Source organism: Mesoplodon mirus (assembly GCF_964341445.2).
Source record: "Mesoplodon mirus genome assembly, chromosome: 18".
Lineage (NCBI taxonomy): Eukaryota > Metazoa > Chordata > Mammalia > Artiodactyla > Ziphiidae > Mesoplodon > Mesoplodon mirus.
This window is the reverse complement of record NC_138994.1, coordinates 10499072-10516544: the sequence shown is the minus strand read 5'-3', so window position 1 is coordinate 10516544 and position 17473 is coordinate 10499072. Positions and strand designations below refer to the sequence as shown.

The following is a 17473-nucleotide window of genomic DNA, read 5'->3' as shown; positions in this document are numbered from 1 at the left end:
CACATTAAGTTAAGCAAAATGAGAAGACAGAGAAACACACAGCAGATGAAGGAGCAAGGTAAAAACCCACCAGAACAAATGAAGAGAAAATAAATAGGCAGGCTACCTGAAAAAGAATTCAGAGTAATGATAGTAAAGATGATCCAAAATCTTGTAAACAGAATGGAGAAAATACAAGGACCTAGAAGAACTAAAGAGCAAACAAACAATGATGAACAACACAATAAATGAAATTAAAAATTCTCTACAAGGAATCAATAGCAGAATAACTGAGGCAGAAAAACAGATAAGTGACCTGGAGGATAAAACAGTGGAAGTAAGTATCACAGAGCAGAATAAAGAAAAAAGAACAAAAAGAATTGAGGACAGTCTATGTCTCAGAGACCTCTGGGACAACACTAAACTCACCAACATTTGAATTATAGGGGTCCCAGAAGAAGGAGAGAAAAAGAAAAGGACTGAGAAAATATTTGAAGAGATTATAGTGAAAACTTCCCTAATACGGGAAAGGAAAGAGTCAAATCCAGGAAGCGCAGAGTCCCATATAGGATAAATCCAAGGAGAAACATGCCAAGACACATATTAACCAAACTATCAAAAATTAAATACAAAGAAAAAACATTAAAAACAGCAAGGGAAAAGCAACAAATAACATACAAGGGAATCCCCATAGGGTTAACAGGTGACCTTTCAGCAGAAACTCTGCAAGTCAGAAGGGAGTGGCAGGAAATATTTAAAGTGATGAAAAAGGGCTTCCCTGGTGGCACAGTGGTGAAGAATCCGCCTGCCAATGCAGGGGACCCGGGTTCAAGCCCTGGTCTGGGAAGATCCCACATGCTGCGGAGCAACTAAGCCCGTGAAAGACAACTACTGAGCCTGCGCTCTAGAGCCCATGCTCCGCAGCAAGAGAAGCCACCGCAATGAGAAGCCCACGCACCACAATGGAGAGTAGCCCCTGTTCGCTGCAAATAGAGAAAGCCCGTGAGCAGCAACAAAGACCCAACGCAGCCAAAGATAAAAATAAATATATTTAAAGTGATGAAAGGGAAAAACCTACAACCAAGATTACTCTACCTGGCAAGGATCTCATTCAGATTCGACAGAGAAATTAAAACCTTTACAGACAAGCAAAAGCTAAGAGAATTCAGCACCACTAAACCAGCTTTACAACAAAAGCTAAATGAACTTCTCTAGGCAGGAAACACAAGAGAAGGAAAAGACCTACAACAACATACCCAAAACAACTAAGAAAATGGTAATAGGAACATACCTGTCGATAACTACCTTAAATGTAAACGGATTAAATGCTCCAAACAAAAGACATAGACTGGCTGAATGGATACAGGAATAAGACCCATATATATATACTGTCTACAAGAGACCCACTTCAGACCTAGGGGCACATACAGACTGAAAGTGAGGGGATGGAAAAAGATATGCCACGCAAATGGAAATCAAAAGACAGCTGGAGGAGCAATTCTCAATTCAGACAAAATAGACTTTAAAATAAAAACTATTACAAGAGACAAAGACGGACACTACATAACATCAAGGGATCAATCCAAAAAGAAGATATAACAATTGTAAATATTTGTGCACCCAACATAGGAGCACCTCAATAAATAAGGCAAATGCAAACAGCCATAAAAGGGGAAATTGTCAGTAACACAATAATAGTAGGGGACTTTAATACCCCACTTTCAACAATGGACAGATCGTCCTAAATGAAAATAAATAAGGAAACACAAGCTTTAAATGACACATTAAACAAGATGGACTTAACTGACATTTATAGGACATTCCATCCAAAAACAACAGAATATACTTCTCAACTGCTCATGGAACATTCTCCAGGATAGATGATATCTTGGGTCACATATCAAGCCTTGGTAAATTTAAGAAAACTGAAATCGTATCAAGTATCTTTTCCGACCACAACGCTATGAGACTAGATATCAATTACAGGAAAAAAAACTGTAAAAAAATACAAACACACAGAGGCTAAACAATACACTACTAAATAACAAAGAGATCACTGAAGAAATCAAAGAGGAAATCAAAAAATACCTAGAAACAAATGATAATGAAAACACAATGACCCAAAACCTATGGGATGCAGCAAAAGCAGTTCTAAGAGGGAAGTTTAGAGCAATACAATCCTACCTCAAGAAACAAAAAAAGTCTCAAATAAACAACCTAATGTTACATCTAAAGCAATTAGACAAAAAAGAACCAAAAAAACCTAAAGTTATCAGAAGGAAAGAAATCATAAAGATCAGATCAGAAATAAATGAAGAAGAAATGAAGGAAACAGTAGCAAAGATCAATAAAACTAAAAGCTGGTTGAAGAAGAAAAACAAAATTGATAAACCATTAACTAGCCAGACTCCTCAAGAAAAAAGGGAGAAGACTCAAATCAACAGAATTAGAAATGAGAAAGCATAAGTAACAACTGACACTGTAGAAATAGAGGATCATGAGAGATTACTACAAGCAACTGTATGCCAATAAAATGGACAACCTAGAAGAAATGGACAAATTCTTAGAAAAGCACAACCTGCCAAGACTGAACCAGGAAGAAATAGAAAACATAAATAGACCAATCACAAGCACTGAACTTGAAACTGTGATTAAAGATCTTCCAACAAACAAAAGCCCAGGACCAGATGGCTTCACAGGCGAATTCTATCAAACATTTAGAGAAGAGCTAACACCTATCCTTCTCAAATTCTTCCAAAATACAGCAGAGGGAGGAACACTCCCAAACTCATTCTACGAGGCCACCATCACCCTGATACCAAAACCACACAAAGATGTCACAAAAAAAGAAAACTACAGGCCAATATCACTGATGAACATAGATGCAAAAATCCTCAACAAAATACTAGCAAACAGAATCCAACAGCACATTAAAAGGATCATACACCATGATCAAGTGGGGTTTATTCCAGGAATGCAAGGATTCTTCAATATATGCAAATCAATCAATGTGATATACCATATTAACAAACTGAAGGATAAAAACCGTATGATCATCTCAATAGATGCAGAAAAAGCTTTTATCAACACTGATTTATGATAAAACCCCTCCAGAAAGTAGGCATAGAGAGAACATACCTCAACATAATAAAGGCCATCTATGACAAACCCACAGCCAACATCTTCCTCAATGGTGAAAAACTGAAAACCATTTCCACTAAGATCAGGAACAAGACAAGGTTGCCCACTCTCACCACTATTATTCAACATAGTTATGGAAGTTTTAGCCACAGCAATCAGAGAAGAAAAAGAAATAAAAGGAATCCAAATCGGAAAAGAAGTAAAACTGTCACTGTTTACAGATGACATGACACTACACATAGAGAATCCTAACAATGCTACCAGAAAACTACTAAAGCTAATCAATGAATTTGGTAAAGTAGCAGGATACAAAATTAATGCACAGAAATCTCTTGCATTCCTATACACTAATGATGAAAAATCTGAGAGAGAAATTAAGGAGACACTCCCATTTACCTTTGCAACAAAAACAATAAAATACCTAGGAGTAAACCTACCTAAAGAGACAAAAGACCTGTATGCAGAAAACTATAAGGCACTGGTGAAAGAAATTAAAGAGGATACAAACAGATGAAGAGATATACCATGTTCTTGGATTGGAAGAATCAACACTGTGAAAACGACTATACTACCCAAAGCAATCTACAGAGTCAACGCAATCCCTATCAAACTACCACTGGCATTTTTCACAGAACTAGAACAAAAAATTTCACAATTTGCATGGAAACACAAAAGACCCCAAAGAGCCAAAGCAATCTTGAGAAAGAAAAATGGAGCTGGAGGAATCAGGCTCCCTGACTTCAGACTATACTACAAAGCTACAGTCATCAAGACAGTATGGTACTGGCACAAAAACAGAAATACAGATCAATGGAACAGGATAGCAAGCACAGAAATAAACCCACACACATACTGTCACCTTATCTTTGATAAAGGAGGCAAGAATATACAATGGAGAAAAGACAGCCTCTTCAATAAGTGGTGCAGGGAAAACAGGAAAGTTACATGTAACAGAATGAAATTAGAACACTCCCTAACACCATCCACAAAAATAAACTCAAAATGGATTAAAGACTTAAATGTAAGGCCAGACCCTATAAAACTCTTAGAGGAAAACATAGGGAGACATAAATCATAAATCACGGCAAAATCCTTTTTACCCACCTCCTAGAGAAAGGGAAATAAAAACAAAAATAAACAAATGGGACCTAATGAAACTTAAAAGCTTTTGCACAGCAAAGGAAACCATAAAAAAAGATGAAAAGACAACCCTCAGAATGGGAGAAAATATTTGCAAATGAAGCAACTGACAAAGGATTAATCTCCAAAATATACAAGCAGCTCATGCAGCTCAATATCAAAAAAACAATCCAATCCAAAAATGGGCAGAAGGGGCCTCCCTGGTGGCGCAGTGGTTGAGAGTCCGCCTGCCGATGCAGGGGATACGGGTTCGTGCCCCGGTCTGGGAGGATCCCATATGCCGCGGAGCGGCTGGGCCCGTGAGCCATGGCCGCTGGGCCTGCGCATCCGGAGCCTGTGCTCCGCAACGGGAGAGGCCACAACAGTGAGAGGCCCGCATACCGCAAGAAAAAAAAAAAAAAAAAAAAAAAAAATGGGCAGAAGACCTAAACAGACATTTCTCCAAAGAAGAGATACAGATTGCCAACAAACACATGAAAGGATGCTTAACATCACTAATCATTAGAGAAACGCAAATCAAAACTACAAGGAGGTATCTCCTCCTACCAGTCAGAATAGCCATCATCAAAAAATCCACAAACAATAAATGCTGGGGAGGGTGTGGAGAAAAGGGAACCCTCTTGCACTGTTGGTGGGAATGTAAATTGATACAGCCACTATGGAGAGCAGTATGGAGGTTCCTTGAAAAACTAAAAATAGAACTACCATACGACCCAGCAATCCCACTACTGGGCATATACCCTGAGAAAACCATAATTCAAAAAGAGACATGTGCCACAATGTTCACTGCAGCCCTATTTACAACAGCCAGGACATGGAAGCAACCTAAGTGTCCATCGACAGATGAATGGATAAAGAAAATGTGGCACATATATAGAACGTAATATTACTCAGCCATAAAAAGAAACAAAATTGAGTTATTTGTAGCAAGGTGGATGGACCTAGAGTCTTTCATACAGAGTGAAGTAAGTCAGAAAGAGAAAAACAAATACCGTATGCTAACACATATATATGGAAACTAAAAAAAAATGGTTCTGAAGAACCTAGGGACAGGACTGGAATTAAGATGCAGACATAGAGAATGGACTTGAGGACAAGGGGAGAGGGAAGGGTAAGCTGGGGCAAAATGAGAGAGTGGCATGTACATATATACCGTACCAAATGTAAAACAGATAGTGGGAAGCAGCCGCATAGCACAGGAAGATCAGCTCAGTGCTTTGTGACCACCTAGAGGGGTGGGATAGGGAGGGTGGGATGGAGAAGCAAGAGGGAGGGGATATGGGGATATATGTATATGTATAGCTGATTCACTTTGTTATACAGCAGAAACTAACACAACATTGTATAGCAACTATACTCCAATAAAGATATCAAAAAAAAACCAAACACACACAGACACACACACAAAAGAATATACAGGAAAGAGAAAATCACAGTTGTAAAGTAAATCACTAACTAAGCCAGTAATCACTTAAGTAAAATTAAAAAATAAAATCAAAACATTTGTCAGAGAATGATAACCACAATGAACAGCAAAAGGATGAACATGAAGATGCAAAAGAGGACGTCAAAATCATAAAATGTGGGGGAGGAGAGTACAAAAATGTAGACTTTTTTTTTTCTAGAGTATGTTTAGGTCTATATGACTACCAGTGTAAAGCAAGTAGATATAGGAAGTGGTTAACATACTTGAAAAACAGGGCAACCACAAATCAAAAACACAGTTGATTCGCAAAAACTAAAAAGAAGAGAATATAATTAAGCATAATACAAAAGAAAATCATCAAACCACAAAAGGAAAAACAAAACAAAAAGGGACAAAAAAGAAATATAAAATCAATGGGAAAACAAGGTTTAAAATGGCAAAATACATATTTATCAATAATTACCTTAAATGTCAGTGAACTAGAAAGTCAGCAGAAGGAAGGCGATAATAAAGATCAGGAAAAGAGAGGAAATAAAATAGGGATTAAAAATAAAATAGAAAAAAATCAATAAAACCAAGAGCTGCTTCTTTGAAAGGGTAAACAAGAATGACAAACCTTGGGAATTCCCCAGTGGACCAGTAGTTAGGACTGTACACTTTCACTGCCGAGGGCATGGGTTCAATCCCTGGTCAGGGAACTAAGGTTCCACAAGCTGTGTGGCGTGGCCAAGAAAAAGAAAAGAAAAAAAACAAAAAAAAAAAACACGAAAAAAACCCAGATAAACAAAATAAGAAATTAAAGAGAAGAAATCACAACTGATACCACAGAAATACAAAAAATCATAAGAGAATACTATGAATAATTATATGGCAACAAATTCAACAACCTAGAAGAAATGGACAACTTTCTAGAAACATACAGGCTACCAAAACTGAATCAAGAAGAAATATATAACTTGACCAGACCAATCACTAGAAATGAAATAGAATCTGTAACCAAAAAACTCCCTACAAAGAAAAGTCCAGGACCAGGTGGCTTCACTGGGGAATTCTATCAAACATACAAAGAAGAACTTATACCGATCCTTCCCAAACTCTTCCAAAAGACTGAAGAGGCAGGAACACTCCCAAAGAGATTCTATGAAGAAACCATCACCCTGATACCAAAACCAGACAAAGACACTACCAAAAAAGAAAATTATAGGCCAATATCTTTGATGAATATAGATGCAAAAATTCCCCCCAAAATATTAGCAAACCAAATCCAACAACACATAAAAAAAGACATATACCACGACCAAGTTGGATTCACCCCAGGGTCAAAAGGATGGTTCGACATACACAAACAAATCAATGTGACACACCACATCAACAAAAGAAATGACAGATGCTCAGTCCCCTTCTGCCACTTGGAATCATATGTTGAAGAGAATAGAGCCACAAGATGGAGGAGCCCTGAATGTTGCTTGAAGGAGCACCACCCCCGGGTTAGAAACACCCATTTTGGCTCTTACATGAACAAGAAATAAACTTACGGTGTTGGAGAAAGAAAAACAAACAAAAACAAAAGAAAGGACAAAAACCACATGATCATCTCAACAGATGGATTTGATAAAATTCAACATCCACTGATGATAAAAACCCTTACAAAAATGGGTATAGAGGGAACATATCTCAACATAATAAAAGCTATTTATGACAAACCCACAGCCAATATAATACTCAATGGTGAAAAGATGAAAGCCTTCCCCCCAAAATCTGGAAAAAGACAAGGATGCCCACGCTCACCACTTCTCCTCAACATAGTATTGGAAGTCCTAGCCACTGCAATCAGACAAGAAAACAAAATAAAAGGTATTCAAATTGGTAGGGAAGAGGTAAAATTGTCATTATACGTAGGTGACATGATACTGTACATACAAAACTGAAAGACTCCACACAAAAACTACTAGAACTGATAAACGAATTAAGCAAGGTAGCAGGATACAAGATTAACATACAGAAAGTGGTTGTATTTCTTTACACCAACAAGGAAAAAACAGAAAGGGAATGTAAACAAACAATCCCTTTTAAAATTGCACCAGGGGTGGTCTAGTGGTTAGGATTCTGTGCTTTCACTGCTGTGACCTGGGTTCAATCCTCCCGGGTCAGGGAACTGAGATCCCGCAAGCTGTGCAGTGCAGCCAAAAAAAAAAAAAAAAAAAAAAAAAAAAAAAAAAATATATATATATATATATATATATAAAATAAATAAATAAAATAAAATTGCATCAAAAAAAATAACTTAGGAATAAACCTCACCAAGGAGGTGAAAGACTTACACGCTGAAAACTACAAAACATTAATAAAGGAAATTAAAGATAATTCAAAGAAGTGGAAGGATTTCCCATGCTCTTGGACTGGAAGAATACATACTGTTAAAAATGGCAATACTACCCAAAGCAATCTACAGATTTACTGTGATCCCTGTCAAATTACCCATGACATTTTTCACAGAACTAAAATAATCCTAAAATTAATACAGAACCATAAAAGACTCAAAATTGCCAAAGCGATCCTGAGGAAAAAGAACAAAGCAGGAGGCATAACCCTCCCAGACTTCAGACAACACTACAAAGCTACAGTAATCAAAACAGTGTGGTACTGGCACAAAAACAAACATACAGATCAATGGAACAGAATAGAGAACCCAGGAGAAAACTCCACATTACCTACCATCCATTAATCTTCAACAAAGGAGGCAAGAATATAAAATGGGAAAAAGACAGTCTCTTCAGCTAGTGGTGCTGGGAAAGTCAGACAGCTGCCTGTAAATCAATTAAGTTAGAACACACCATGCACAAAAATAAATTGAAAATGGCTTAAGGACTTAAACATAAGATACGACACCATAAAACTCCCAGAAAAGATCACAGGCAAAACATTCTGACATAAATGGTACCAATGTTTTCTTAGGTCAGTCTTTCAAGGCAATAGAAATAAAAACAAAAATAAACAAATGGGACCTAATCCAACTTACAAGCTTTTGCACAGCAAAAGAAACCATAAACAAAATGAAAAGACATCCTATGGACTGGGAGAAAATATTTGCAAATGATGCGACTGACAAGGGCTTAATTTCCAAAATATACAAACAGCTCATACAACTCAACAACAAAAAAAACAAATAACCCAATCGAAAAATGGGCAGAAGACCTAAATAGACATTTCTCCAAAGAAGACATATAGATGGCCAACAGGCACACAAAAAGATGCTCAACATCTCTAATCATTAGAGAAATCCAAATCAAAACTACAATGAAGTATCACCTCACACCAGTCAGAATGGCCATCATTAAAAAGTCTAGAAATAATAAATGCTAGAGAGGGTATGGAGAAAAGGGAACCCTCTTACGCTGTTGGTGGGAATGTAAATCGTTGCAGCCACTAGGGAAAACTGTATGAAGTTTCCTCAGAAAACTAAAAATAGAGCTGCCATATGATCTAGCAATCCCACTCCTGGGCATATATCCAGATAAAACCGTAATTCAAAAGGTACATGCACCCCTATGCTCATAGCAGCACTATTTACAATAGCCAAGACATGGAAACAACCTAAATGTCCATCAACAGATGAATGGATAAAGAAGATGTGGTGTGCGTGTGTGTGTACACACACACATACACACACACCCACAATGGATTATTACTCGGCCATGAAAAAGAATGAAATAATGCCATTTGCAGCAACATGGATGGATCTAGAGTTGATCATACTAAGTGAAGTAAGTCAGAAAGAGAAAGACAAATACAATATGATATCACATATATGGAAATCTACTGATAAATTATGACACAAATCAACGTATGTACGAAACGAAAATAAGACACAGATATAGAGAACAGACTTGTGGTTGTCAAGGGGGAGGGGAGGAAAGGAGGGAAGGAATAGGAGTTTGGGATTAGCAGAGATAAACTATATATATTATATATAGGATGGATAAACAACAAGCTCATACTGTATCGCAGAGGGAAGTATATTCAATATTCTATGACAAACCATAATGGAAAAGAAAAAAGAATACATATATGTATAACTGAGTCACTTTGCTGTACAGAAGAAATTAACACAACATTGTAAATCAACTATACTTCAATAAAATTAAAAAAAAAAGAAGAGGGGCAAATTAAAGGAAGAAATTAAAGCCAACGTGGGAATTCTCTGCCAGTCCAGTGGTTAGGACTCTGCACTTTCACTGCTGAAGGTCGGGGTTCGATACCCCTGGTCAGGAAACTAAAATCCTGCAAGCTGAGTGGCATGGCCAAGGGAAAAAAAAAAAAAAAACCAATGTGATTGTGTGAATTTTGGTGCCATTAAGAGAAGTAAGATGAAATACCTGGTTGAGGAGGAAAAGATGATGAATTGGGTTTAAGGTGCCATTTTTACACCCATGTAAAAATGGTCAATATACTTCTAGAAAAGCAGAGCTGAAACCAAAGAGAGACTATGGGACTAAAGATATTCATTATTCACACAGAAGTTACGTTTTAGAAGAGGATGAGGTCACTAAGGAATGTATAAAGAGTGAAAATAGCAAATCAATATAGCGAACCGTAGGAGAATCATATTTGAGAAATGAAGAGAATCACAGAATGACAGATAACAGATGGCTATGTAAGAATTTTTTTGGTACAATGATATGGTAGTTATGTTTTTTAAGAGTTATAGAAATACAGAAATACTGATGAATGAAATGATATGTCTGAGATTTACTTTAAAATAATCTGAAAGAGGGGTGGGAGTTGTTAGATAACAAAAGATTGGCCAAGTTGTTAACTGATAAAGCAGGGTGAAGGGTACATGGGGGCTCTTTTTACTACTCTACTTTTGTATGTGTTTGAACTTTTTCATAATAAATAGCAAATAAACAGAAAGTCAGGGAGATGGGAGAGAAGAACAAAATACAAAATCACAAAAGCCTAGTGAGAAGAGTTTTAGGAAGGAAGAGGTCACAAGTTTCAATTTCCACAGCAAGATCATGAATGTTGATGATAATGTTGATAATAAGAAATAAACATTAAAAGTACAGAATACAGAATTTGTAATTTTAGCAAGTTCCTTAAATTTAATTACCTTACATATTTATTTAATAAATGCTAGATTGAATGAGATAATATTCATTCAAGAATATACCAAGCATTATTAAAACAAAACACACACAACAAACACATAAATCTTGAGCTACTATGTTCAAGGGTTACAGTTCAAATTCCTAGGCACGAATCATCTCTGAAAATGCTACAGGGCCAGTGGAAGCATATTTAAGAAACTATAGAATACAAAAGCAAAATTCTCCCAATAAAGGGCCAAGAAACAAACTCTGACTGAGGACTAAAGCACTAGGTTAATCTGATCTATTTCTAATCACTGAAAATCTTAACATAACAGAGTTGATACTTGCCTCCACTTCAGCCATGAATGCCTCTAAGGGATCATCATCGCTGTCAGAATCTACTGGCTTGGAATGGAATTGCTGGCGGGTAGGTGAGTTTTCAGCAGGAATGTAAGGTAAATCAACATTGCTAGAATCTTCTTCCTCATCTTCAAAATATCTGAAAATTAAGATGCATGATTGATAGAGTGAATGTTTAATTTGGGGTCAGGTGAATCTTTCATTTAACACAAATTTTTATTAAAGTATATGTCACAATTAAGAGATTTTGGTCCTTTGGCTTAGGACCTAATTATTAAATTATCACTTAATACATGCCAAATTCTAATACTGCAAAAAAAAAAAAAAAATCACAGCAGATTCTCCATTTCAGTAGTGTCTGTTAAAAATCACATTTCCAGTTCTCTCAAAAGGAATAAGTTTTCAGTACAAATTTAGTATATCATTGTTGAATAGATAGAGCAAATATTAAAGTGTATGCCATGGAAAAAATTACTTTGTATGAAATATTATAAAGCTAGTTTATTCTTCATAATCCTTAAAAAATTTTTTGAGATATATTCATAAGGCTAGAGACTTTCTTCAGAAGTTCTGGGCTGTTTTCTGAGAACCAACAGAAAACTTCTAAAATTAAAAATAAATGTTCAGGAATATAGCCAATATTTTATAATAACTATAAATGGAGTGTAACCTTTAAAATTTGTGCATCACTATGTCATACACTTGAAACTTATATAACATTGTACATCGACTATACTTAAAAAAAAAAAAGTAAAAAAAAAAATGTTCAATCCAAAATCCTCACCATACTATGTATTCAGAAAAGAATTTCAACATCTGGAAAAAGTATCACTTTCCCTCTAACAAATAACCCAGAAAAGAGTATCTATATAGCCATCAACTAAAACAAAACAAAAACATTGTTTAGATCTTACCTCAGAATTAAATGAAACAGTAATACAACCAACTATTAGTTAAAAGAAATCACAACTACAGCCTAAAATTTTATAGCCTTTCAAGTCTTCATTTTAAAAGCTCTAACCACTGTTATGTGCTACACACACACATAAATGCATACGCATTTATACAGTAGTTTCATTTAATGTATCATTTAAAAGTACCTCTGAGCTGGTAAACTGTTCTCTAGAATAATGATCATTTACTTTGCTGAATCTTAAACACTTACTTCTGTATTTAATTGCTAAATAACATACCAACTTTTTAAAATGCTGCTGTGTACTTTAAAAACTCTGATCTTGAGGGGTTTTTTAACTAAAAAAAAAAATCAAGCAGTGTCACAACCAGGTTGGAAATTATAGCAATACAAGATTTCTTCAGACTTGGCCAAGAGAGAAGTTATAATCTATAAGGAATTAGAGCTCAAACTTTCAAACCCCAGCTGTTTAACAATCACCTTCTTAGACATCAAGTTAAAAAAGGTAACCGGTAAATATGTTTCCTGAGAACTGTGGGCAAAAATCTGAGATTTTCCTACCACTATAAGATATTAAACGTAACAGTTTTAAGGACTTGGGTGTTGAGCCAAACGATGCCTCTGCCAGTTCTGACAACTGCCTGTGCTTCCAAAACAACTTGTATGGTGTAAACCAAAAACTTCAGGGCTTCCCTGGTGGCGCAGTGGTTGAGAGTCCGCCTGCCGATGCAGGGGACACGGGTTCGTGCACCAGTCCGGGAAGATCCCACATGCCGCGGAGCGGCTGGGCCCGTGAGCCATGGCCCCTGAGCCTGCGCGTCCGGAGCCTGTGCTCCGCAACGGGAGAGGCCACAACAGTGAGAGGCCCGCGTCCGCAAAACAAACAAACAAACAAACAAAATTTCAGTAAAGACCATCAAAGGCCATGTGAATTATTTAAAACTCTTCAGCCACAGTTAGGTTTAAATGGCCTCAAATCCTTTTTGGAACAAGCAAAAGTGAAGGATCACAAAAGTATACTCCCCATGAATGAGTAAACTTAACAATTTAACTTGTTAGGAACAACGCAATCCAGTGAGATAACCACTTTAACAAGTCATATTATTATTTGAGAAACAAATGGTTTCTTTGCTTCAGTTTCTGTTGATGGAATGAATACCTCAAAGCCTAACCTTTGTTAAATTACCAGGTATTACCACTTACGCGTTTTCCTCGTCAAAGTTGGCCCGTTTAGAACCAATTTTGTAGAAGGAAGGGAGCTGTGGTGGAGCCGACTTTCCAAATCCAGAAGAGCTGGTTGCCCCAAAGGCACTATGGGACTGCTGTGGGAGTTTTGGCTCCTCCTTCTTTCCCGCACTAATAGCGAAACCTCCAAAGCCGAATCCCCTCTTAGTGCCAGGGCCACCTTTATTCCAGTTCATGGTGTCAATGACTGATCTGTTAGGAACAAGAGACACTTACATAAATTTAGCTTTATAAACAGCCCACTGATGTTTATGTCAGTTCCAACCTTTGCCTACCACTTTATTTCAAATCTTTGCCTCTCAATTAAAATTTTAACTTCAGTACAGCACAGATTGGCACAACACTATAAATCAACTATACTTCAAGTAAAAAAATTTAACTCTGTACTTCACATATGCAATATGCTAACCGCAATGCAACAGTCACATTTTCTGAAACACTGAATTGTTATTTCTTTTGCTGAGATCTCAATCTGAACACGAATGCAGTATTTAATACATACCCTTCAGAAGGATCTGATTGCTCGTTTAACATCTTATTCAGTTTGCCTGTTGTTAAGGATTACAAAGAAATTTCCTAAGCACCGATCAAACAGGTTTAAAAACACCTTATCTCTTATAAGTCTTGGTTCCAAAAAACCTTTTTTTAATGACACGTTACCTACGTTTTATAGAATAGCAGAAAACTCAGAACGCGAAAAGGAACAAAATAAAATTACCTGAAATTCCTCTCCCAGATATGCAATTTCGTTGGTATCTTTTGCTTTTTTTCTATGCATATGTGTATACACAAACACACCCCATTTAAAATCAAAACTGAAACCATATTGTACAAATTGTTTTAGTTACTGATTTCTTCACAGTATGATATACATGAACATCTTTAAATGTCAATAAATACATTTCTCCACTTCTGTTTTTTTTAAGTTGTGAAACATATCATATATCTTTGTGCATACTCTTATTTCCTTAGGATCAATTTTTTTTAATGCAATTGCTTAGCAAAGGGGAATGTGCATTCTAAGTTTTACATTTACAGAAAAGTGTCCATTATACACTGAGTAATATGAGAAGGGCATAAAACAAGGTGGGTGGTATGATTCAATGTAATTCAATGTAAAAGCATGCCTTACATGTACAGAGATAGCTGGAGGGCTGCTTATCAAAATGTTAATAGCAGTTATTTGATTTTTACTTTTTTCTTTGTATTACAGTTTACCATTAATAAGAAAAGTTTAAATGTTTATAATAGACTCTGAAGCCAATGTGAACAGAGTTCCAAAAACTGCTTTTTACAATGGCATCGTTAAGGGGACCAGGAACAGCAACGACACGCTCTACTTTTCTGGTTCTATGCCCCTCCCCCATATATAACCTACAGGTTTTGGTTTAACTGCTATTATATAGCACTTAGTTCAGTCTGTTTAGTATTAAATTTGATTTATGCCATGTCAACCTCTGCTCTTAGTTCCAGGTAGGGACTGTCTTTACCCATTTTGGACTTTGCATAAAAGTTATTCATGGCTAGAATAAGCACTTTATAAGTAATAGTTTACTTACACTTAATTTAGACCATCTCCTGCCTTCTTCAGGAATCCCTTAAGGGGAATCAACATAATTCTAGTGAGATGAAATTTAGTAAGAGTATTTACAAGCCAGAAAATTTTAGCATCTGATAGTATTATTTAACCAATCTGTGAGCCTGGCTTTCCAAGAGCTGTTCCTAAGCAACAAAAACGACGGATTCTGAATTTTAACCTTTTTCCTAGTGTATATAATGCATAATAAGAGGCTAGTAATAAATAAGCCATTGAAATCAGAAGGTAGGCAAAGATAGGATGGAAAAAAAACACCCTTGGTAGATTTTAAGAATTACATTAACAGGGACTTCCCTGGTGGCGCAGTGGTTAAGAATCCACCTGCCAATGCAGGGGACACAGGTTCGAGCCCTGGTCCAGGAAGATCCCACATGCCACGGAGCAACTAAGCCTGTGAGCCACAACTACTGAGCCTGCACTCTAGAGCCCACTCGCCACAACTACTGAAGCCCACGCGCCACAACTACTGAAGCCCGTGTGCCTAGAGCCCATGCTCCACAACAAAGAGAAGCCACTGCAATGAGAAGCCCACACACTGCAGCGAAGAGTAGACCCCGCTCGCCGCAACTAGAAAAAGCCCGTGTGCAGCAACGAAGACCCAACGCAGCCAAAAATAAATAAAAAAAAATAAATTTATTTTTTAAAAAAGAATTACATTAACAATTTCCTAGCAGAAATACTTTCAATGATTTATCAAAAGCTTGCTGAGGAAAGTCAGGCAATGCATTGGGTGCTGGGCATTTATAGATGAAAGATACAGTCCCATTCTCAAGGAGTTCACAGTGTAGTTTTAGCCAGCTTAAAAAAAACAAAACAAAACATAATGTGTTCTCATAGAGGTACTACACAAAGTGCATTTATTGATGGCCCAGGAGGAGGGTACCCAACCTATGATGAATTGGGAACAAGGCACAGTTTTTCTGGAGATGACACTGGCGTTAACTTTTTAAATCTGAAGAGGCATTAGATCAGGGAAGAAGTGTCAGGAGAGGGAATTTTAGATAGAAGGCACTGTTAAGTGCTACCACAGAGAACTGGAAATACTGCAGTGCAGCTAGAGTTCTGTAGGACATTTGGGAAAGTTGCAGGGCACATGTTCAGAAAGACAAGCAGGGCCCAGGTGAACAGTTTAGTATACTACGCTAAGAACACACCATACAAAACTATAGTCTGCCAGTTATAATTTTAAGCAAAAAAAGGGACATGTTTCAGATCAGTATTTTAGAATGATTACATGAGGGACAGCAGGAAAAAAAGTTGGACACAGGGAAAGCAGTTAGGACATTATTATAAAAATACCAAGTGACAAGGTACTGAACAACTAAGGAAGTGGCTATAAGGAAGGAGAAGGGGGGGTTGTAGATCTGAGTTGTTTACTTAGGTATCTATGAGGAAGAATCAACTGGGGTAACCAAATCAGACATGGGAGCTGAGGAGGAAGGGAGAGTCTAGAATAACTCTGGAAGTTTCTGGCTTTTACAGATTGGGTGAATGGTGGTGCCATTAATAGAGATGGAAACCTAGAAAAGCCAGGCATGGAGAAGCAGGTATAAAGTGAGATCACTTCAGTACCTATGGGAGAGCTAAGGACAGCTGGCAAGTAAGGTCTGTCTGCAGAGAGAGATCTGTGATGGGGCTATAGATTTGATATGAGACATCTGCATCTGAGGTTACTGATGTAGATAAGCTAGCAGAGAGAGGGCCAGAGAGTGAGAAAAGGGGTGAGACAATCATAGTGTATGTCAATATTTAGGAATGGGCAGGGGAAGAGACACTCACGTGGAAACTTGAGGAGGAACAAAGAGGAAGGGAGGATAGCAGAGAAAGTGACACAGATGGTGAGACAAGTTTTACAGGCAGAAAGAAATGTCCAATGTTAAAAACTAAAAAGAAGGCAGGTGAGATAAGAACTAAAAAGCCTCTGTTGAAGCAGTGGGGCAGGGTTAAGGAATGACTGGTAAGTGGTAGAGGATGAAGACTAGGCCACAAGGAGTGCAGATTACTTCCTAGGCTGTTTACCAATGACAGGAAGGAGAGCATGAGGTGTTAACTAGAGGATTTCGTTTAAGGAAGAAACGTAAGCATGTTTATATGCTAAAAAGGAAAAGCCAACAAAAAGAAAAACTAAAGATTTAGGATGACAGGAAAAATCATAGGAACAAGGTGTTGCAGAGACCTGAAGAGACAAGATCAAAACCTTTAATAAGGAGTAAGTAACTCTTCCCCCTAGACTGAGGATAGAAGAAAAGGATGGGCATAAATTAATCCTACTAAATAATAAAGGGTTCAAATTACAAAAGAAATAAATCAAATACTTCGTTTTAAAAATTCAACTTCTGCCACAAACAGGCAAGCAGTGTGACTTTAGGTGGCGGGTGAGAGTTGCTTAATGGTTTAGAGACATAAGACACAAAACATGCGTTTAGGATATGCGTAAAGAAATATGCGTTTCTTTAACTCTTCGGAGATTTCGGTCAGCCAAAAGACTGAGAACACTTAGGTGCCCCCATGCCTTACACTAGTGTGAGCCAGGTCACACTGCCCATGTCCCCTAGTTAATTGCCTCTAGCAAGGCCAAG

The 17473-nt window shown here is 37.2% G+C and overlaps 1 protein-coding gene across 2 annotated transcripts in view; it reads right to left on the bottom strand.

Moving 5' to 3' along the window:
- Nucleotides 1-17473, bottom strand: part of DDX42 (DEAD-box helicase 42) — a 52312-nt gene that overhangs the window by 28772 nt on the left and 6067 nt on the right. For both annotated transcript variants that reach the window (XM_082603276.1, XM_082603275.1), the window contains exons 2-3: nt 13256-13489; nt 11128-11278 (exon numbers count right to left, since the gene is read on the bottom strand). In XM_082603276.1, the coding sequence (XP_082459402.1) occupies nt 11128-11278; nt 13256-13473 (369 nt within the window). In that variant the 5' untranslated portion in view covers nt 13474-13489. The remainder of the gene's footprint in view (nt 1-11127; nt 11279-13255; nt 13490-17473) is intronic.